The sequence below is a fragment of the Telmatherina bonti genome (genome assembly GCF_933228915.1).
Source record: "Telmatherina bonti genome assembly, chromosome: 1".
NCBI lineage: Eukaryota > Metazoa > Chordata > Actinopteri > Atheriniformes > Telmatherinidae > Telmatherina > Telmatherina bonti.
In genome coordinates, this window is record NC_136619.1 from 25,012,263 (window position 1) to 25,035,813 (window position 23,551).

At 40.7% G+C, this 23,551-nt stretch overlaps 1 protein-coding gene across 1 annotated transcript in view; it reads left to right on the top strand.

Annotated features, from left to right (window-relative positions):
• Positions 1-23,551, top strand: part of zfhx3b (zinc finger homeobox 3b) — a gene marked incomplete at its 3' end in the record, with an annotated part of 126,893 nt that overhangs the window by 52,241 nt on the left and 51,101 nt on the right. Inside the window, exon 5 of the mRNA XM_079241179.1 lies at positions 21,556-21,787. Within this exon, the coding sequence (XP_079097305.1) occupies positions 21,556-21,787 (232 nt within the window). The remainder of the gene's footprint in view (positions 1-21,555; positions 21,788-23,551) is intronic.

Below are 23,551 nucleotides of genomic sequence, written 5' to 3' on the forward strand. Positions count from 1 at the left end.
TCTGAGTGTCTGAGACAGGCTGAGGAAAACTCTTCCTTGCACCTTTGGAAGGATTAACTTGTTTTGTCATGCAGGATATAGAGCAATTTATATTACATTGTCTTTGTGCTCTCTGCTTAGCATTAGGCCAAAAGAAACTGTTATTTTTTCTCTCCTGTCTCTTTCTCCATGCAAGTTGTTATGAGAGAAGAGACATATGTCACACTGCTGGGCAGGCTGCAGGGGATTAAATATGTACAACACATCCAGGCATGATCATTTTTTTATTACTTAAGCCTCTTAAGATGGCTCCATATTTCCCAAAACCAATTCATCTTCCAACTAAGAGTGTGTGCATTTGTCCAGAAATTACCTGCTTTCTCAGCCAGAGAAAACTGTAGTCCTTATATGCGCCTACTCATCCCAGACACTCCTCAAAAACAAAGATGTTCACAAGTTGACAAGAATCATTAGAGTAGTTTATGACTCACCAGTGTGACAACAACTACATGGTTGTGAGGCTTCTTGGCTGCACTGTCTCCCTTCTTGACAATGTCACAGTTTTCTTACTGTGTTGAATTTATGGGTCTGGTAAAGATACTGACAGGCAGAAACCCACAGTGCCCCACAAGCTTGTAAAACCCACTTGGTATATTATGCATGGACGAAAAAAAGAAAATCACCATTCATTTATTCCTCCCCAAAGAAATCTGATGCAAATAGCACCGTTTTTAACCTTTTTGGGGAGAAAATAAATCATCAAGTCAGCATAAACAGGCTTTAAGATGTGGGAGATGCTTGGGACACTTCACCCAAATCAAACTGGTTTGCATTAAACAGGCCCTTTGTGTGCACAGCTCCATATAAATTGGAGCCTGTAATTACTGGAATTAAAAAGGAAGGTTTAAACTGAGGGCTAAACTGGATGGGATAATTTGAGAGTCTGTGGTATGCGGCCCATATTAGGGCTTTCTAAAAATATCAACCCCACCACCCCATGTATTGGAATGTTTCAAAAGACCACAGAACGATCCAGCAAGTCATCCTGACCACTGGACCACCAAACAGTAGGGGGTGATCATGTCTTCCTCCTTTGTACTGTGACTTTAATTAAGAGATATGTATTCTGAACACTATGCGTGTTTTTAAGTTAACTTTTACCTTTTTGTTTTTCCATGGACCATGGGACTCTGATGACACAAATGACAGCATGATGGGTGTCCATATATATATTGAATATTCAGCTCTGTATTAGAATGATGTAAAACACATTTAACATGATACTGTATTTGTTTAAATTGGTGGTTGTACTTACCACCTACAGACCCTGGCCACTCTTACTAGCTGGAATGGGTGGAGCCTAATCAGGATCAGCCACAGCCGTCAGCTTCCAGTCAAGGGTTGGGGAAAGGGGAGGAGCATTGGAAGGAGGGGGGTCGGAGGGGTTAGCTGGCTACCTTCCTTGTCTCGGGGGCCGGTGCAATCGGCAGTAATTGAGATTGATTGGATGTTATTTTTCCTCTTGCAAATGTAGTCCATTAGCTTGGCACATGCATAATCAGTTTAGAGCGCAGTTAGCTGAATGTAATCGTGTTCCTTGGTGTCTGCTAGCACAAAATCCACTCCAGATGCCGCTTGGCCATGGAAAGACTGGGAGAAAGTGCCGTCACTATCAAATGGGTAATCTTTAACTGAGAATGTCCTGACATCCTTTCCACTGTCCTGGGCCTGCTCTGTATATCAAACCCAACTGTACCAAATTGTCACATTCCCCTCTTCTGCCATGCATACCTTGTAATATTCACTGTTTGCTACCTTTATTCACGGAGCTTTTGATTAGATGTGATACATATGTATCTTGGGTAGTATTTCTGTTCTTATGTTACCCCTCATTGCAATCCTAAATAAGCAAGGAAAACCAAACCAAGGAAAGAGCATGTCTGTCCTATGCAGAAATCACATTGAAACGTAAGACAGGAAGAAGAAAAAAAGGCTGTAATGTAAATGAAGGGATTAGTGGTTACATGAAAAGGCATTAAGGTGCTTCACTTATGATCTGACTCAGCAGAAGTGGTGGCTTTTCAGACTCTGGAATGTCTGCAGAGACGAACTCTCACTATAAATGATCACAACTACCAGAATTGTCTCTAATCCTTTTGGGCCATTTTGTTGATTGTAGTTGAAAAGGAACCACCAATAGGATATAGTTTTATTCCGGCTCACATGCACTCTAAGAAGAGTTTCGATTCAGATAAACGAAGCTGACTTGTCCAAGTCAGCTCGTATTGCTGACTTGGACAAGTTGACAGCATGACTGCTTATTTATAAGTTTGCACATTTTTATCCTTCATTGCTAGTATGACTTGTTTGGTATTTCCATGTATCCTTTGCCAGTCTCCTTCTATTTTCTGCTTGATTTCTCAGTGATTTTTAGGGTAGGGACCTGAATTAGTGGTCGCTCAGTCCACCACTGAGGTAAAAAGTACAGGCAGGTAAAGTGAGATGTCCTTGAAATAATATCTGTTGGGGGGGGGCTTGTCTTACCAACTCACTTTCCAGACATTTCCAAGTAAAGGAGGGGTAGAAAGAGGATGGAGTGATGGAGAGGAGAAAGAGTTGGATGGGGTGGGGGTGCAGGAGGGTTGAATGGATAGATACTCTGCTAATTATCATGGCTAGCCTATGATTGTTCAGTAATAGTGCTCAGTGGGAAAGGTTGCAGCAGTTCCAGGAAGAGCTGAGCTCTGATTTACTGGTAGTACTGCTCTAATAAAGCGTGAGCTGCACATCCTGGGAGACAGTCTATTCTCTCCTTTCACATTCCCAAGTCTGTGAATGTGTGCAGACAGACAGACGGACACAGCACAGAGCAGCTGTTTCATCTATACAGTCACAGAACTCATCAAATGTGTGTGTTTTCTAGTAAACTCATAACGAAAAAAAATAATAGCAAAGTCATCACTGTTATGATCCAGAACTGTAGTTTCCCTCTGTTTCAGGTGTCGGTCATTGCCTGTAGGGTTTTGAGCACCAGCAACATACCTCAAGCAAATCTTCGCTAATAGTAAGTGGAAAAAAGAAAGGAGTGGCATTTACCTCAAAATCCTGTTGGATTGGGCAGAGGGGTTGCCAGACAACTAAAGGAGGGCATCTAAGGCTTAGTGTCTGGCAGGGTGCAAGAATTTCATGACTCTTCTTGCTCGCACCCTTTGAGAGGGCCAGGAAAAGGGTCAGGCTTTGACCTGTGGCACAGCTGTTGCTGCTGGTGGTGTTCAGTATACACTCAAAGGCCCCACCGACGGTGTTTCTGAGACTAACAAAGTGACAGTGAATGAAAGCAAACGAGAGACAAAAGAAGTGTTCAGGCAGGGTTGCCAGATCGTTGTTTTAATAGCTGTTTAGCCCAGCTTAAAGAGACCCTTGTAAAGGGTTTAAGTTAGTGATGAAAGGACCTTCATCTATCTATCTATCTATCTATCTATCTATCTATCTATCTATCTATCTATCTATCTATCTATCTATCTATCTATCTATCTATCTATCTATCTATCTATCTATCTATCTATCTATCTATCTATCTATCTATCTATCTATCTATCTATCTGTCTCTCTGCCAAATATATATTTGCCTTGTTTAGTTACCTGTGGACAAGAGTAATGGCACATTCTAATGTGCAAAAAGCTGGTGATCATGTTATCTCCAACATTATCAGCACAAAAGAGATTGGTGTTTAAAAAAGTAAAAGAATGGGAAGCAAGGTTAAATCAGTTTTTGTGACTGGGTTTATCACAGTTCAAGGCAAAGATAAGCCCCACTTTCAGTGTGTAATTTTTATCACTACATGCAATGATATATGATGCTGATATATTTCTTTTGCCTACTTGTTAACATGTGGTTTCATAGATGTAATATCAGGTCTGTATTATAACTATAGACGTGTGGTATACACAGAGAGTGCAGAACCCCAGCTAAAAGCTTATTAAAATGATTTATATTATCACCAAACCCAATTAAGCCAACAAACAATTAAATGAGCAGCTCAGCAAAATCTGCAAAAATATATCAACACAAATGATTGATGTCTGCGGCATGTACAGTACAAGGACACACCACACCTTCACTGAAAAGGGAAAGTTTCGCAGATGCCAAGGTGTAAATTTTATCATGCTGTGACCAAGATTCATCAAACCAAAAGCAAATGAAGGTCAGATTTTATGATAAATTATTTGTTTACGATACATACTCGGTGGGTTGCCTCCAAACTTAAAATCCACCAGGATAGTAGATGCATTTAAAGAAATATTCCATTTATAATTTGGAAGCAGTTTCCTGTTCCAAATCATATTTTCTGCCCATTTACAGGAGTTTTATTGGCCAGTGGTAGATGTCACTCATTCTGTGTCACAGATGTGTCCCTTCTGATCAATGTAAATCTACTGGATCAAACTATTAAAGAGGGGTTAAATATGAAAACCGTCTGCCTAAATCAGGACTTACTAGTGGTACCATTATATACTGAATTTCCATATTTATTTGTATGTTTATATTATGCACAAATGCAACTGTTTGCAATGTTTCTGTCAGTTTTTAGACATTTTAGAATAAAATGGCATCCCAAAAGAAACACTGCACTTATAAATATTAATCAGCAGTCCAACTGCAGTATTATTACCACTAAGCGATCTGTTCAAAACAAGTAAAATGCTATCAGTTCTCAGATTAAAGGGGGTGTTAAAGATCTTTTTATATCATTTTATATAGCGTTTTTTATTCTTACATTTGTTATTTCCTGGCATCTTTTTGCAAACTTTTGTTGTAAGATGAATTTGTACCAAGTAATACAAATTATGTGCATGTAATGTTCACTGCATGGAAGCACATTATATTGGTATGGTGGCTAAAGTTAATCTGATAAACTGTGTCCACTGCAGCTGAGAGGGTAACTATTGCCATTGGCAGGTAAATGCAGCCCTGATGAGGCCAGGTTAAGGTTCTGGTGAATCTTTACAACTCCTAAGCTACAGGGATGGAGAAAGTGAGACAGGCAAGCTTACAGGCTTTGTGCCATCAATACATCAGTGGCTTAGCCGCCAGATTAATGGCCTAAAACTACTCTGTTCTGAGGTTTGTGTTCAATGAAGCTGTACATGAAAGAAAGGTAAGGTGAAGAGACAGATGAGGAGACAGTAGGGGGTTTGGGCTGCCAGTATGAGCACACAGGGACCCATTCTCTTTGGGTATTTCCTGTAGGAGAGTCATGGGATAGATAGATTTTACACAAGGATCCCTTGGTGGTTGTTATAATTTCCTATCCTTGTAGAGTCCAACTTGCAAGTCCAAAATGATGTTTCTGTAGTTAAATACAAATATTATAACTAGTGTTACATATTGGGATATAACGCCTCTTAAGAGTGAATGCGAATGCAGAAAACAGTCAGATTCAAACCCATACTTGGTATATATGGCTGCCTATTGCTCTTAAATACATAGCCATGTCTTGTTTCTGTTTTATAAACTTGACTTTTCTTCATCATATCAGATCTGCAGCTTGGTTCTTTCCATTCGGTGAGTCACTGATAATTGATGGATTGAGGAGCTTTCTCTAATTCTCATCTGAATTTTACTGGTCGCTTCTTGTTAATGATGGGTCAGAGACGTGCTGATGCCTGTAAGCAGGATGTCTTCAAGGTACTATTTAGATAAATTATGTATTAAAAATTGTGATGAGGTACTTTTTTCAGTCAAAATTTCTCTTCACCTCAATGTGACCACTGTCAAAGCTTGAGTCAAACAGGAAAATGCTATTCACTTTTATTATCTGAGGCAAAAAACTTTTATTTGAAAATGTTGAACCTTTAGTGTCAAAAGCAAATGGCCTCCTTTTCCTGAATTTCATGGCTCTGGTTGTCCATCCATGTTTTTGCCTAATTGCTGTGTGCTGAAGTCCAAAACTGGGAGCTGTAAATCTCCCTGTGTTATGCAGACAATGTTTTCTCCAGATGTAGAAGAAAAGATTTCATCCTTTTGTAATTAAGCGGTGCAGCCCAGGGTGTCATGCGGTTTTTATTAGGAGCTCTGGAAAATATCGTTTTGCACCTTGTTTTCTCATTATGCCTTTTATTCTTAAATACATAGATAGATAAAATGGAAGGATAAAAATGAAAGATGTAGCAGAGAATAGAATCCCTCATTTAAAAAATTATATGGAAATTTCAATGTAATGATGTAAGGGGAAGCTATGTGGATCGTGTGGTAGAGACAAAGGATAAAGGCATTATCTTGGAATCAACGTTGTTCCAAAGCTCCACTGAACAATGCGAGAAGAAAGTTTGTTTTAGTCTCTCAAATATTATCTTTCCTACATCTGCACTGTTGTCCATTTGTTTTGTACTTAAACTTACAGCTTGAGTAAGAGAGAATGGTATTGAGATGGAGAAGGAGATAGTGATTGAAAGACAGCTTCAAGAGCTGGGGACAAGAATGCGCTTGAGCTTCTCAAGGACACCGATACTTTATGAGTCTAACATTCCTTCATGACACGCTGATGCCCAGAATAGACATAGCCATGTTAGAAGAAAAATAAAGTTCAACTACCATGCCTGTTGGCCCCACCCCAACATATCATTTCTCTAACTTACCTTGACCTCACGGTCCTTCATTTACATTGCAGACTTGTGGGTCAAGCTGCAGCATTTTTTTTTCTCACAATAACAAGTGAAAGCAGTGGACTGAAGTGGAGGCCTTTTGCTCAACATAAGTAGTTTCACAAATTAGTGTTAGTCTTTTTTCACTTTCCTGTCGATTTATGGAGATCTGTTAGCAAAGAAATTTCCTCTGAGCTACAGACACTAGGGGATGTCTCCACAGCCACTGAACTCCCTCTGTCACTCCCAGATCACACACACTCATCTCTCACTGCCAGCCCCACATACTTTTTTGTTTTTCGTAGTGCCAATCAACATTTTCCCTAAAATTAAGGCCTGATTAATAATTCAAACTAGGTTCCTTCTATGTGATGGCCTGTCTCCACCACAAGAGAAGAATTTCTTTATGTTTATTGAGTTGGAATAGTGATATAAAATAATCTCAAATGTAAGCATAGCCTGGGCAGCTACATTCAAAATGAGAACTCCTGGAGCTGTTAAAGTTTGGACATGAAATTGTGAGGTCTGGAATGCAAATGATTATTCAAATCTTCAGTGTTTTAATTTGCATGCTGAGAAGCATGGAGAAGAGAGCATCTTGATAACTTCTGCAAAGCAAAGTATTTTATTTGTTGATGTTTCAGGAGTAAGTGTGTATTCATTTTGCATTTTCAAGTTTCAGTTTGACTCAAATATCTCTCCGTCTACACACATCTCTGTGTTTTATTAACAACTTATTTTAATTATTCCACCTGCAGTGTTGTTTTTTTCTTAATACAAAAAGTATCATCTTAGTTTCATATCAGTTTTTCCACATTTTAAACTCGCAGGGACGAAACATCAAAATGTCTGGTGTTACGAGGTGTTGAATAGACTTACACTACAGGCTTATGCTTTAACAGTTGAAACTAGTTAAATGAGTAGCCACATAAAGGCACACCCATCAGGACATGAAATTACTGTGAAAAATCTGCTATTTGAAGACCTGCTGTGTGTACTCTCCTACAATCTTCTGTTACTTTTCAAATGGAGCTTATCATTCAATTTTCCTCCATCTACAACCTTTTTTTGTAGGCTCAGTTTCTACTATGTGCTGTCATTACTGACTGGTTGGGTGAAAAGACCTAGAGTAATTTGGTAATAGAGCTTTTGATATTTAGGATTATCTTTGATCTTAGGGGATTTTTGACTCTTTGAGTCATCATATTAAGTCAGGGGTTTGTGACTGAGTTGCAGCCTGTGGGGATGTATGTCGTAAATGAAGCCTGAGACTGAAATGAAATGGATAACAAAAAATAGAGAAAAGCATATGTGTTGTGAATTGTATTGTAATAATTTACCACTGAAGGACAGCGTGCCTTGCTGCAGAATACTAACCACGAGTGATGCGTGTAGTTAAGCGAGATCAGCACTTCCATCTGGAAGGGTGGTTAGGGCTTTTTAAATGAGAGATCCAGCATTGGACTATTCCCAGTATTCAACTTAACTTTTAAATCATTAAACATGATGAAGCCATCTCCACAAAGTCAGAGGTTTATATACAAAAATCAAACACCATCTGCCATCTCTGATCAGACGCAACAGCCATCAGGCCAGGGTTACCAAGGCAGAACAGAAAAAGCCATTAACTGCCAATCACCGCATCGATCGACAAGCTAGTCCACCACTACCACCCCCTCTCTACCCCCACCCACCCTTGTCCGTAGACACACAGGCATAGTGCTTCAGCTTTTACTGTACAGTGGACACATGCACAGACAGATAAACACACCTTTGCCTGTTCTGTATGATCTATGCAACTGAAACTGTTGATCTTGTTTCTTTTCTACTTAAACCATGTTATCTCTTGAATTATCTGGAGTCCATTTATGCACACACACACACACATACACATACACATACACATACATATACATATACATATATATATATATATATATATATATATATATATATATATATATATATATATATATATATGAGTAAACTCAGTGTGTATATTAAGGACAATCAAGATGCAATGCAAAAGATATTAAATTCAGACCATTGGTTTGTAATCTCCTGATTACTGAGATACTTTTTAAGAAAGTCCATTGTCCTTTCATAACAAGACCAGACTATTCATTCACTCTGATCTCTTTGCACATTTTTGGAGTCAACCTTTAGATAAAAAGGAAACTAATAGAGTCAGTGAAAGGCAAAAGGGATAGAAGAAGATTGATTTTTCTTTTTTTTTTCCTCCATTTTCAGTGGTGTCGCTAGAACTGAGGGTCATTAGAAGAATATTTTCCTACTTCCCAATTTAATAGAGATGCTGTATATCAGAGTTATCTGGATCAGAGGTCAGGGCAGGGGGGAGCAATTAAAGCGCATGGATCCAGAAGCTTGGGACCGCTTCTATTCTGTGTTGCAGGCAGAAACAGATGGGTGAGCTAAAAGAGAGGCAGAGGCTGTATGTATTGAGCATAACTGTATTAATTTATTGAGCTTTGTTACTGATGAACCAGTAATGCTTTAGTTAGGGGCACAAATGCATTTGTTTGCTCACACTCCAAACACTTTCACATACCCAGTTTTGCTGTCGATTGCATACATACCATGCCCTTATCGTGTACTGGTTCAGCCGTTTTTCATTATTTCCCACAAGTCAAACTGGTAATGATTATTATTTGCTGTTCTTTTTTTTTTATTTTCTCTTTCATTGAAAGTAAATGTGCCTTCTTTTCTGTTGGTTAGGTCAACCCTCTCTGAGGCCACACAATAGCCAGAGTCAGAGTAGATATGATGGATGTGGCCTGGGGCCTATATGCTCGCTCTGCGTCTGCAGTGGCCTCATCCACACATCAGCCACAGGGGGAGGGAGGGAAAAGAGAGTCAAGATACAAACCAGACTAGCCATTTTCCTCATTCTGCTCATAAATATTTGTGTGGCTGATTTATAAACAGAGGAGCAAGGAAAGAGATCAAAGTGAACTGTAATGTTATATATGAAACTGGGGCTTTTTCACAACACTGCCCGTTACGCTGTGGTCATACCTATTTGACAAAGCTATAGATCACTGGGTATATTGGCAAGAGCTGAATGGGCACTCACTCTTTAGGGATCAAGCCTCACCTCATTGAGAGAGTAGTTTTCTCCCTAAAGTTCTCAGATAGAAGTGAAAGACCATCAGTATGCTATGTAGGTAAAAGTCAGCCTGATCCCACTCTGCATAAACCCTCTCAGGTCAGTGGTCTCATGGATGTATTTTGAATGGCTGTAGAAATGCTAGGCGGTCATATTAAAACATAGCAATGCGGTGAAGAGTCACAGTGTCCAGGACATGCTAAAGTGGCCTTCATCGCAGGAGACAGCTGCATGCGGTGATTAAGACAACCAGCTGGCCTGATGCAGTACAACAGCCAAGTGCCCTGCAAGACAGAAAAGAGGGATTAGGGTGGGACTGAAGCAGTATGTGTACTTATAATATAAAGTATGTAGCAGAATACAGTCTTTGCATAACTTCATGTGTACAAGCACAGGCAAAGATGGACAACTCATCCGCCACTCCCACCACGCAATTATATATTCATATGCACCCCATTGTACCCCAGTATCCACCCCCACTATGTCAGTCTTGCAAATGTGTTTAGTGCAAATGTGATGCAACAGAAAATGCCTCTTTCTGCTCCCAGCCGTCTTCTTGATTAATAACTCTTATAGCTGGCAGATGCAGACGACTGCCATGAAGATGGTGGTCCACTGACCTCTGTGAGAGGGGGAATAGTGTGGGCAATGGGATAGAAAAGAAAGCCTTTTTCAATGGAGATTCCCCTCTTTGTCCAGCAGCTTTCAGGGGAAGCTCAGTGTGGTGAGCCTGGAAGAGTTGCTGCTAAACTGCCTGTTTTTCAGAATCTTGCTCTGTTGCAGGCAAGTCAGTATATGTTATAGTCTTGTACTGGTGCTTACGTAAAAACACCATCTAGGTAGGTATGCTTTTTCTTGAAGGATTTTTTTAAAAAATGTTTTCTCTAAATATTTGCTTTATTTGTCTGCGTATCAAATGTTTGGAAAGCAAATAACTCCTATTTGTCTGTCTAGCGTCCCACAGTAGTATGAAGACATGCTGCCCTCTTTAACAGCTGTTAGAGAAATTCTGTCCTATAGATGCAGTTCATTTCCCTATATGCAGTATACGCATCATACATGGCAGATGATTCTGATCAGGTAGGCAGGCATTGTAGGAGGGCTTTAAAAGAGAGAAGACTGCAGACAGTTTTACCCCTGGTGTGTCTGAGCTTCTGTGCGGGGAGTTCAAAGTCCTGCTGAACATCAGAAAGCTGATGCTGAGTGAGGCTGACTAGCTGCAGCCTGTGGTCTGGGAAGGGTTACTGAATTATTACTAATGGTTTCAGGAGTAACTGTCCGACCACAGTACTGGGGATTATTAATCATTTATTTGATTATCCGCATGTGCTGATTAATCAATTTGAGTAGGATCAGGAGGATTAACTACCTTATTATTCCCCTGTAAGAACAGATAAGAGATAAGACTTTAAAATATCATATTCCATTTATCATTTATTTTTAGATCCCTGCTGATGACGGTGAAATAAAAACTGAGGTGAGATTAAGCAGAACAGCAACATGGAGAAGCTGTTCGTAGAGGAGGATGAGACACAGAGACGTGAAGGGTGGGGGTGGTGTGTGTGTGTGTGTGTGTGTGGGGGGGGGGTGGGGGGGGGTCTCCTAGTTGCAGTTTCTGAAAACGGGGGGAAGAGACACAGCTTTGTATTACTTAAAAAATAGAACAGGCAAAAAAAAGTTAAGCAGCTGGGAGTGAGAGAGTGGAGAGAAAAGGGGGGCGGAGAGACAAGAGGAACAGGAAGTTGATGGGAAAGGAAAGTGATAGCTGTCTCCACCTGGAGTATAGCCCAAGCTGTGTGTTAAGAGGGGAGGCAAAGCAAGGGAAAAGAGGGAGCTGCTGCAGCTGACTTCTTTACTGTACTCTGGTTTAGGTAAGTTTGGCTCTCATATCACATATAGCTAGCTAAACTTCTCCTGCTCCTGTTTACCCCAGTCACTATCTATTCAGTATATAAATTCTCAATCTGCCAGCTGTTTAATGTGTTATGTCATGTGGTAATGCCTTTGATTCCAACATGCCTCCGTTTGTAAATACAAGAGGCACTCAAAAGGCTGTGGTTTCTTTACAAGCATGGCGCCCCCGGCGCTTTGGTTGGGAATGCTTTTAGAGGGAGAAGGATTGAAAGAGTAGGGGAGGGAGCGAGAGGTAGTTAGAAACTGTATACACTTCCCGTTGCTCTTCTGCCAACCCCTTTCCCTGCTGCCTCTGGTTGCGCAGGCAGGCAGTAAGTGAGAAATGTGAGAGGGAGGAGTATATCCTCTCCTCTGGCTGAACACAGTGCCATAATTATGCACTTTTCAGCAGGTTTTACCTTAACACTTTCCTCCCGGGGTTGAGATTAGTGCTCACCATGCTTGATTTACAGCACAATTACTGAACAAGAGCTCTACCTAATCAATAAACAGGTAGGGGAGAAGTGGTAGTCTTTGAAGTATAGTTTCAGAATTTTTCCATGATTGAGTGTATATGGTGTGGAAAGTTGGAGCAGCCTGGCTTTTATGCCACCCTATGAGATCTGTTTTATCAGCCCTGCCTCACGACTTTACCCATTTTCCAGGTGACTTTGTTGTGTGCTGCTGTGGAAGTGGATGATGACCAGCTGAACACAGATCAACATTAAATGTTCTGCTAAATGTTCTAAAATACACCAAAATTAAATTTATCCATAAATGCAAGGATGAATTGGATTTAAAAACTGGACAAGTTTCACAGAAAGGGATGCAAACTTCTTCTTTTAGCTTGTTATGGCCTGTATTTCATGTCCCTGAAGCCAACACAATGACCTCCACAGTGACACTGGCTAATGGCACGAGGAGTTATTTTGGGAAGGTCCAGTGACCGTTCATCATCGAGTCTTTCTGGGGCTTCTAATGCTTTTTGCCAGCATGAACATAGCAATAGGCCTCTTCCAATTAGTCTGGAGTTTGTTTGATTTTTGGTGGTGACAGCTATATCTCAGCAGCAATTATGCTGCAGTGGGAATGATGACAGTTTAGGTTATTCATCTTCAATTGATCACTGTGATCAATGAGCTCTTTGAGTATCTTTTTATGTAGTACAGTTGTGTGTGTTTTGTTTTTTGTTTTTTTAAGCTAATAAGCAGGCACAAAGGTCTCCTCTAGAAATCAGTGTTAGCAAGGCCTTATGTTTTCCTGACGGTGCTAGTATGCCTATAGGAAGTGGGGGGAGGGGGGTACTTCCTACAGGTGCACGAGCATTTTTTTTTTTATTTCAAAACCACTCTAGGAGCATAGGTTAAGAAAAATACAGCGTATTTTACAGCAAAAAATACTTCTAATTAAAGGCTCTTAATAGCTTGAAGAATTCTCATTAAAGAACGAAAAAGATGTATGGAAGATGTGTTTCAAATGTCTTGAAATCATGAAAAGTAGTTATATTGCTTGCAGCAGCTAAGGTATAAAGCCTTTTTTTCAGTTTACTTCTACTTGTTTAGCTGAACTGAAATATCAATGCTTTGCACATTTATGCTGTTATGTTTTAGCTGCTAGGTGTAGAAGAGCTGACAGGTGAAACAAGTGGGTGTTTGCTTGAAGAACCCTCAACAGCAGTTTCATTCCATCAACATACTCCATGTTCCGTGAAAATAAGCCCACATATAGACCTATACTGTATTTTCACCTCCACTCAACCCCACTCATTAATTTCCATTTTAAGAAGAGAACCTCTCATAGGCCATATTGCTCCTTTTGTCAGTGCAGAGCTGCTAATAAAGATAGCTGCGTAAGACTGGGTTAAATATTGACACTGGCTGAGCACATCATCACTGTTCTTAATTAGCTGGTGTCTCTAGCGAGGCTGTTTGAGGGCAGTGCATGAAAAACTAAACATTTCCCTTTATGAGATCTCAAACACCCGCTCCCCCAAACACATTTCTATGAATTTTACATTAAAAAAAAAAGGATACTCGATAGTCAGAAAACATACAGTGTTACAGCTATCACGGCCTTATTGCATAGCCTGAAGCTGCAACCAATTATGTGTTAATGAAATATTTACACTACCAAACTGAGAACGCCAGGGGTGAGAGCTAGATAATACAAGCCTGAGGAGACTGGATTCTATGTCTTTTCTCTGTCGTTGTTGGTGTAAAAGTGGAGTTTGGCTAGTGACAAAAGCTTAAGGACGAAGAATGTGTGCACACCTGTGCTACAGTAAGCACAACTTGAGGTTAGTCCTACTGTTGTGGAAAAGGTTAAGGTCTTTTCTCTGTCACCGTAACAAACGTGGATGAGTATAAAACTATCAATGGGACACTTCTGATGGCAACATAAAGAATAATCTGTATTAGAACTGTAGGCCGTGGTCTCAGTTGGCTGTTCTCTCAGAATTATGTGGCCACAAATCTGCATTCACTGCAGAACGTGATATTTCTTCTTGAGAACTAATTGTGTTTGTGTAATGTTCCTGCTCTGAATATAATTCTCACTGACTGCATTAATCATTACAAGTTGTGTTTGCTTGTATCTTAATCCAACACCCTCCCATCTCCCTTAGTAATACTTAACAGTGCTCATTCCCTTCCACTGTTTCAGTCTCTGTTTCATTCTTCATCTCCATCCAACAAGTTTTCTACTTCTCACATCCTACACACCTCTGCAAGGCTCTGCTGCGGTTGTCTGGCTGACAAGTGACAAATGAGAAGCGGTGAGGTGTAGGAGACTCTTGTACGTGACGTGGCTCTAGCACTGCCATTCTCTTCAACCTACTGACACATCACTGGCCTACAGTACCGCTGAGTCAGTCATCTCATTCTTTTAGTGTGCACACATGCTTACGTAAACGTTTCTATGTCATTGCTCTGATATCAGACAGTTTATGTCGTATATGACAATGATTGTCTTCTAAACCTAATGGAATAAAAATCCCATTTGATAAGTTTAATTGCCTGTAGCTAAACTCCAGCTGGTATTCCTGCAGTTTGCATGGCAAATACTTACTCCTCACTGAAAACAAGGAAGAAGGTTGATACTCACATAAGTAGAACATTTTTGTATTGGCCTCATTTCATAGCCTGAAGACAGGGAGTGGTTTGTAGTTAAATTCTGGTGCCCTCTGGCTGATGCCATCTTTGTTTGTGAAGGATATTGGAAAACTGGACGTTTGAGGCATTAGATTTGTAATCAGGGTTTTCAAAGCAAGTGCATCCATCCCAACAGTGTGACTCGTTTCTTTGTGTTTGTAAAGAAAATTTGATCTGTTTTTATTTTGGAGTTTTGATAGTCATATTCTCATTTCAGATGATCTGTTTCTGGCAACATTGGCACAGTTCAATAACTTGTTTCAACCCAGAAATGGTTGCTTTCTCCCTAATGCCACTAGTTGCTATTGCTGTTGTACTGACTATAAAATAAAAATGAACTGTTATTGATGCTCAAAACATCTTTAGTGTACCTCATTATTTACTCAAATCAAAATACCCCCCAAAAAATGTTCTTTCTCCAGCCCCTGTTCAAACGGTTATCATCACTGCTGTCCAAAATGGATGGTTGTTATGTTGACACTCTACTCCCGGTAATAAAGAGTAGGGCCAGGGCAGGTCCTGATTTGCCCTTTTCAGCTTCCAGATGGTACCTTGCCAGTACACATGTCATCAAGTGGCTGTAACAGTTGTTTGGGTACCCCATGGCTCCACCCTGCTCTCGCCTCCTGCAGGTACACTTATTGTACTGCAGTTTTGGCAAGCTCCACCCAGCATGGCTTTCATAAAAGCTCCAGGAGGTTAAGCTGTTAATTAGCTACTGAAAGAGAAGGCCAACAGCTTGCTGTTAATTTGCTTTACTCTCTCTTTCTTTCTCTCTTTCTCACTCTCTTTTCCTCTTTCATTTGGGCACTGACATCATTTCCTGCCAGTTTTAGAGTCATTGCTGTGTGTCACAAAAGCAGGCCCCGGCTCATTAAAAAGGGCAGAAATGTGTTTATCTGACTAGGATTAGAAGTGCACATTATGTATGTATAACCATGCTTATCCAAACGCTCCTAATGAAAGAGACCCTGGACGCCAACGTGGGGCTCCTGTGGGCATAGGCCCAGACTCGTTATCACCACACAGGGCATTGATCTCTCAACCGCCTGCTTGCATACCGCCCCCCCCCCCCCCCCCCCTCCTCCCTTTCAAAGACAGTGAGTTGCACATGAATTATGTGGATGCATTGATCAGCTGATTGAGAGCTATTGTTTAGAGCCCTGGGTCATTATTGAAGGAGGGATTACCACACTTGAGTTTTGTGTGTGCATGTGTGGAGAGTGTATTACTCAGCTCCTTGTCACAGCACACACTACCCTTTGCTCATCTTAGATTTGCAATGAAGGCACAAAAGTACACACTTTTGTGCACACAGAGCACATGCAAGAGCCTACACAATCAACATGGCCCAAATGACTGCCTGCATTGATTGCTTTCCATCTGCAATTATGTTCTCATTGTTTACTTTCTTGCATCTTACTCATTCAAACGGAATTCAATAATTATTGCTCTATTTAATGTAAAAGTATGGAAGAGTGGTGGGCGTGGAGCCCCAGTAGCTATATTGTCTTTAAGTGTCTACATATCCCCTCCCAAGCTACTTTGTTTCATAGACCAATGTTAAGTAATCCTCTCCAAGGACACCTACAGTGATCCATCTTTACCTTTCTACCTTTCCTTGAGATACAGAGGTCCACTTTGTTTCTCGCTTCCCTCCCAGGGACAACCTATCTTTTTTTTTTTTTTTCCACTGATAGTAATGGATCATTTCTACAGCAAAGCAGAGGGAAGCAACAAAGCACATTATGGCTTTGAGTCAGTGGGACAGGATGCAGTCAAGGGGTGGCAGCAATTACAGAGCAAAGGGAAAGAAAGGACGCAGGCGGGGATGAGGTTCAGGAAGCGGTAGGTACGCAGTTTGCGCCAGAGTACAGTCCCCTTAAGCTTCAACCTAACTTTTAGGCATGTTGTAACTTGCAGTGGCTAATTCAAAGCAGCCACCACACTTGGCACTCAGTAGGGGCCTCTGTGGTTGGAGCTGTTGTTCATGCTGCTGGCAGATTGAGCATCACAGGCCAAAACTGCAAACATTCATTGACTTCAGCCACTCTGCTTTGCTAAATAACCTGCTTATGTTCCAGGGGAATCCCAGAGTGTAGATTTATGAGAGTCAAGTTTCCAACAAATGTCGGTACATGAACAAATGCATTGCTTCTGGGATGACATGGGTCATTGTCTTCCAGTGTTTTCATTCTATGTTGGTCATAAACCTCGTCTTACACCATATCATTAAAGCAATCTACCTTTAAATTTAATTGTATTTTGATTACAAAGTTTCAGAATTGGATAGCAATTGGACAGCCACATTTCTCAAGTGTTCTCTGTCAGACCAAATATACAGCAGCATAAGACTACAATGACCAGAGTTGTCACACAGTGAGTTGCCCAGGGGTATTTCCTCTTTGTCTGGTCTCCAAGAGTTTTTGAAACTAAAAGGTACACTAGCTTAAATAAAATACAGTTACCGTATTGGTTATAATTGCTTCTGTGACCTTATTATGGTTGAATAACAAAGGTTCTGTGTAACTTTTGTTACACTTCACAGGGCAGGAAGTCAAAACCTGACCAGCTGCTTTGTGATTGAGAGAAATGATCTTTTCATAGATCTGCACTGTTGCATTGCATTGCATGGTTTTAGGTGTGAGTTTCAGATTGCTAAACCATGTTCACCTCTCACAAAGTATGTAAACACACACACACACACACACACACACACACACACACACACACAGAAAAGAGCTTTTGGTGTTGAGACAGTTTCAAAGAAATGTCCAGACAGATACTCACTGGTTCTCATAGAGAGAATTTGGCAGCCCTCTTGGAATTGATAGCTATTCAGCTCAAAGATAGTCATCTGTTTTAATGCATTAAATTTGTATTAACAGTGCTGCCACATTTAATGGTGGAAATTAGGGTATGATCATAATGGCATGTGGTTCCATTGGTGTGTGAGAAAACATGTATTTGTTGTTGTGTGTACATTTTTTATGTTGTTTTTGTCTATACTTTTGTATGTGTTTGTTACGAGTACATGATGAATTATATGGCTCCTTTGGGAGCCATTATGTGAAATTACTGGCTTTCTTTCTCCCTTCTACTCTTCCAGTAATACCCACCTCCATCTTGTGCTAGCTGGACTCTCTCAGCAACTTCACTGTTTTATGTTAAAGGTGCACTTTTACTTTGCATTTAAGTGGATGGAAATGCAGATGTATGCTGTGCTCTGGGTGGGTGGTGAAACTGATACCGGCATGTTTTGCCCACTCAGAGGGCAAGGTGCAGTGTAGTGTTGTGAGAGAGAAGATGGGGTGATGCCCACACCACCCCTGCCCCTCTTTACCTGAAAAAGCACAGAGCACCGCTTCAGCCTCCACAGCAGGAGAGGAGGTCCTCCATCCAAGAGTGAGGCTTGAAAAGCCACAACAGCAGTTTTTACACGATGAATACCAGCACACTATAAAACAGAGCTCAGTACTGGACCTTTCCTCACTGTGTGTTTTTAAGAAGTGTATGAAAAATTAAGTGCAATTAAGGTTATTTAAAAACTGTAATATCACATGAGCTGCTTCATTTATTTTGTTTTCTCTGCATTTAAAAAAAAATTGCAGTATTACACTATGAGTTAAGTTCATGGATATTTACAATCAACTTTATAAACACACCCGTTAAAACAGACCCCACACAGTGTATTCACATGCACACAGCACGTCTCCCTACTGCGGACTACATCGCTGCATTAAAAGTGGTCACACACATGAACTTGCTCAGCTGAATCTACTATAGAAGTGCTGTAAATTCCCAGACAGTTCAGTGGTATTGAAACCATGCTACTGACCCAGGCAGCTTTCCCCCTTTATGCTCCACAGCTCCCCTCCTATTGGGGCCTTGATAGGGCGGTTAGAGACCCCAGAGCCAGGCAGACTTACTCCTCCTAGCCCAACATGACTTTTTTATTAAGCCGCCAAATTCCTACACTCCAGTTGGAGGTGATTTATCAACCAGGGGCTTCATTGCAGGTTCATAGGAAACAGACACAAGCCCTGTCTCATGCATTATTATGTTTCATATTCAAAGTGTGTGTGTGTGTGTGTGTGTGTGTGTGTGTGTGAACCAGGAAAGGCGCTAACCCCTGAGAATACTGTGTCCAATCTATGTTTGTGCTTTTAGATGTGATCCGAGGAATCTCTCGCATGGATAATTTAAGCAATCCAGTGAGAATCAATGTTAGAGAAAGTTTGTGTGTGTGTGATGATCAGAGTGGTTGTTGTTCTCTGCGCTGTTCTCTTATGCACTGTGCAATTTTGGCGCAGTCTCATTCTTTGGAATTCTAAATGAGCAGGGACCACTTTGCTCTTCATTGGTTTGATCTCCTTCCTTTTCCACTGACTCTAAAATGCCCCTGACTGCTTTGGGTCATGGCCAGTGCAGAGATGGTGAAAGTGTTGGTTTACAGGTGTAACCGTTTGACATAGTAGACAGAGCTACAAGCACTGGGGCAGGCCACTTCTGGCCCTGCTGAGGCCATCTGCCTGGCCAGCCAGGTTTATAGTGAATTATGGTCGATTCTGGGGCAGGCAGTCTTGAGTTCACTCCTATATAAACCCTGTGCTTTTTATGGGAAACTATAAAACTCCCAGGATTTTTTTTTCTACCTCATGAGACAGCTTTGAAGTTTTAGTCAGGTGCTGTCATTTTTTAAAACTTGTCTTCTTGTAGAATTTTGGAGCCTTGAGTCATTTGCAGCAGCAACTCTTTATTTTTTTAATTCAAGACATCTGCTCTGGCTAAAAGCAATTTGATTGATTTGCTGTCATCTATAACTGAATCTGTCTCTCAGATTTCTCTCTACCTTAGTTCTGATGCAATATTTGTGCACAGAGGAAAAGTAGGAGAAGGAGGAGGGCCCCCACAATATCCAGCAACACCTATTCATGACATCATGGATGGCTTAAAACGAGGCGAGAAAGGAGAGCACACAGAGCTTTTTACAATCACCTAATAACTCTATTACACTGAGCTGTGGGGCTCACAAAGAGGAAAAAAAAAAACTCCTATTCCTTTTCCTGGAAGCGGTGTCTCTTAATGCACATTTTAGGTGTAGAAGTGAGAAATGTGAAACCTAAGAGAATGAAACACAATAGCTCAGAAAACCCCATGGCAATATTACAATATTGCCAGAAAATTAAACATTAGGAGAAAGGGACAAGAGCATTTTAGGGAGGCATAATATTGTTATGACTTTTTTTTCACTGGGCTGTCAACACCTGATTTCAACGTAATGTGGTTAAATGTGTAATGTTTCCATTTCTTTTAAATCCTCCAGCCAGCCAAACGGGCCATCTACTGTAAGAAGGGATAGTTGTTTCTTCCCAACAAATGGTAGCATTTCCTGATTTGATATGTGAAAGACGGATGTCCATGCAACATGAAGTCAGAGGATTTCTATTCTTACAATTACATTGTAAAACTGCTTTGTTAAAAAACAAAGAGAAGCTTTTCTTATTTTTTTTTTTTTTTATTTAGTTACAAGCATTTATCATTCATAAATGATTTCAACAAAGCCACTTTTTGGTTAATTTTCTTTTTTTTTTGTTTATAATGTGAATAAATATATGATATATCAAATATTGCAAGTATTTCAAGTATTTATGTTCATACAAATATATGATTTTATAACATGCTTGACTTTACCATGGATTTTTAGCCTTCTCTGCATGCCTCATGGGAGACACAGGGGTGAGAAGGATTAGAGGGGAAAGAGGAAAACTTTTGCTGATTGACATTGATCATTGCCACATAAATCCACATCGAGACCGATGAATTTGATACAAGAGCAGCAAAATGACAGGCAGGAGACGAGTGGCCATACTGAGTGTGTTGCTTTTATTGCATACATGCTTCAGTGTGATGCTTTAGGATAATGGTCAATAACTATGTTGCTCACACCAGGCCGAGCCATATTGTGTTGGCCTTGCATCATTGATTGAGCCATGCAGGAGGTAATTAGACTGGAGGTTGGTGGTGTGTATAGAGGCTGTGGTGGCATAGTGTCACTATGGGGTGTTACGCATGCTGTGACATTACAGAGGGTGGGCCGAAGGCTGGTCTAGGCATGCTGTTCAGTCTTGGAGGAAGCACTGGAGTTGATGGGTCAATACTGATGCTGATTTTCTGTCCTCTGAAGGCTGTCCTCCTGTTGTGGAATGTTCCATTTTCTCTCAGAATGCACTCAGTCCCCCTCCTGCCTCACCACAGGCTGGCTTTGCCTCTTTTTCTTTATGAGAGCGAGGATTTAACTCGCCATGATCAATATTTAGTATCCCATGCGTGAAACAGGCAGATGTTTGGAGTTTCCTTTTCAGAGACGGGAAGCTTCTGTTGAGTGAAGGGGATCAATGCTTCCTTCCGTCTGTGAGGCTGCAGACCCATGCCTTCTGAAGGATGGCTGATGCGATTCCTGCCCGCCCTTGGGCCCCCTGAGATTTGCGTGTCTCTCTGGCCTCTCCTGTCCTGTTAGCCCACTGATACAGACACTCACACAGACAAGTGTGCAGTCCAAACAGTTGTCCTGAAGTGGAAGAGGCCTGGATGTTAAACAACAGGGCTGTGATTGGGAATTGATTTGTTCATTTGCCAACTGTGTGAGTGAAAGTGAGTCGGTGGTGCCTAGCCAGCTATCTGCCATCTACAATAACTTCTTTTTTTTTTCTCTCCTCTCTTTCACTGCGTTCCCTACTCTCTCCACATCTCCTCCCACAGCACCTGCAGCAGCACGAAAACGCGGTGGAGGGTGATGCCTGCTACTACCATTGTGTGCTGTGTAACTACTCGACCAAGGCCAAGCTTAACCTGATCCAGCATGTGCGCTCCATGAAGCACCAACGCAGTGAGAGCCTCAGGAAGCTTCAACGTTTGCAGAAGGGCCTGCCAGAGGAGGAGGAGGACCTCAGCTCCATTTTCACCATCCGCAAATGCCCTACTTCAGATACAGGTCAGAGCACACCCCTGTAGCTCTTTATGCGTACATGTCATAGTTTTGTTTCTTTTCATGAACACTTATAACTTAAGCAACTCTGTTTCTCTTGCGCATAAACTCATGAGTGTCTCAACTGAGCTGTTTACATTCATGAGTTTATTTTTTTTGCCTTTTCTTTCCCATAGAATTATTGTTTATAATAATGGTTGACATCTGGCTCCAAAAACATATTTTCCTAATGTGGTTTTGTGCATTTCTTTTATTTAGCTTGCTGTTTTACTTACTTTCTTTGACTAATATTACTTCTCTTGGGCAACATTTAGCATACTTTTTACATTGACTGATTAAACGAACACAAAATGACTGTATTTTTTAAAAACAAATATTAAGTGCAGATATTTCCACAAATGAGTCCTACAAAGTCAAAAAAGTCAGTTAAAGGCAGCTGTCCCTTTTAGCCATTAAAGTCATTCTGAGACCAAGCATTAAAGCTGGAGGAGGAGGAGCTGAACAACAGCAGCAGGGGCTAATAGAACAACAACAACACCAAAAAACAGACACCAACAAAGCAGAAGCATAGCTGAAACAAAGTGCCTCTACTGCCCATTTATTATGGACTGATTAGGAAGAGTAAGCTGTGGTCAATTAACACTCTTTCTTTGTAGAGATTTGGTTTTCTAATCACTTTAACTCCTGTGCCCTGACAAAGGGTCTCTATTGTGCGTCCCTCCAAAAGGGAACCATTACTTCCCTCACACACATACTCACTGTCTGTGTTATGTAGGAGGAAAAAAAAGGCCAGTCTGTGAAGACGCTTTGTTCCAAGGAGGCAGGGATAATGAAGCCAGCAGCCGGGAAATTGCGCAAAAGGCAGTCACAGATCTGAAGCAAATCATTAGAGAACATATTTAGCTGAGCAATTAGGGACAATTAAGCTTTCTGCTCACTGCACTCCAAATATGTTAATGACTACAGTACAGTGGACAAGCGAACATGCAAAGGCAAGAGGAAGGGCCATTTAGGTTAAAAGGAATGGGGGTTGGGGATTTTCTTTGTTTTGTTTTGTTTTTTATTTACACAGCAAGAGTTGTTTTTGTTTTGTTTTTTTTTCAAATTAATTATTTTGTTTTGTTTTTTGTACATGCCATGTTTAATAGTCTTTTTTACTTTTTTTTAACCTTTCATGTGTTAGATGCCTGATTGTGCCAGGATGAGAGATCCGAGCACTGAGTTAGGCAATGTGCCCTCACAGTGGGGCTGTGCGTGTCATTACACACACAGACACACAGATCAACAGCAGTTACTGCTGCAGAGCTTCACCAAATTATACTCACCCTCGCTTACTTAAAGCCTGAGCCGAATCTTTTTAGATTTTAATGTCCTTTTAAAATCTGATCACACGTTTTTATGATGATGCCTGCTTACTGACATCTTTCATTAGTACCTTAATAATTTAGATAATGTAAATAAAATAATTGTTTGGGTTTTTTTTTTATTATTATCTTTTTTAATCAGAAGCCTTAGTTGGATTTTTTTTTTAAATCTCCAACAGATTAGTGATTATGACCCAATAACATCTTCATTTGTTTATGTGAAAAGATTGCAAAAATTCAAAATTATTATATTGATAAAAGTCCAACATATAGCCTTGTCTATAATAAAACTGCTTTCTCAGCATGTCCCCCATCCAAAAACACTGAAAGTGTCGACCCACCTTGTCGCTCCACCCCTTCAGCTTGGGCTGAACCAGTTCTTCTCAGTGTAATATTTAATTTCCTC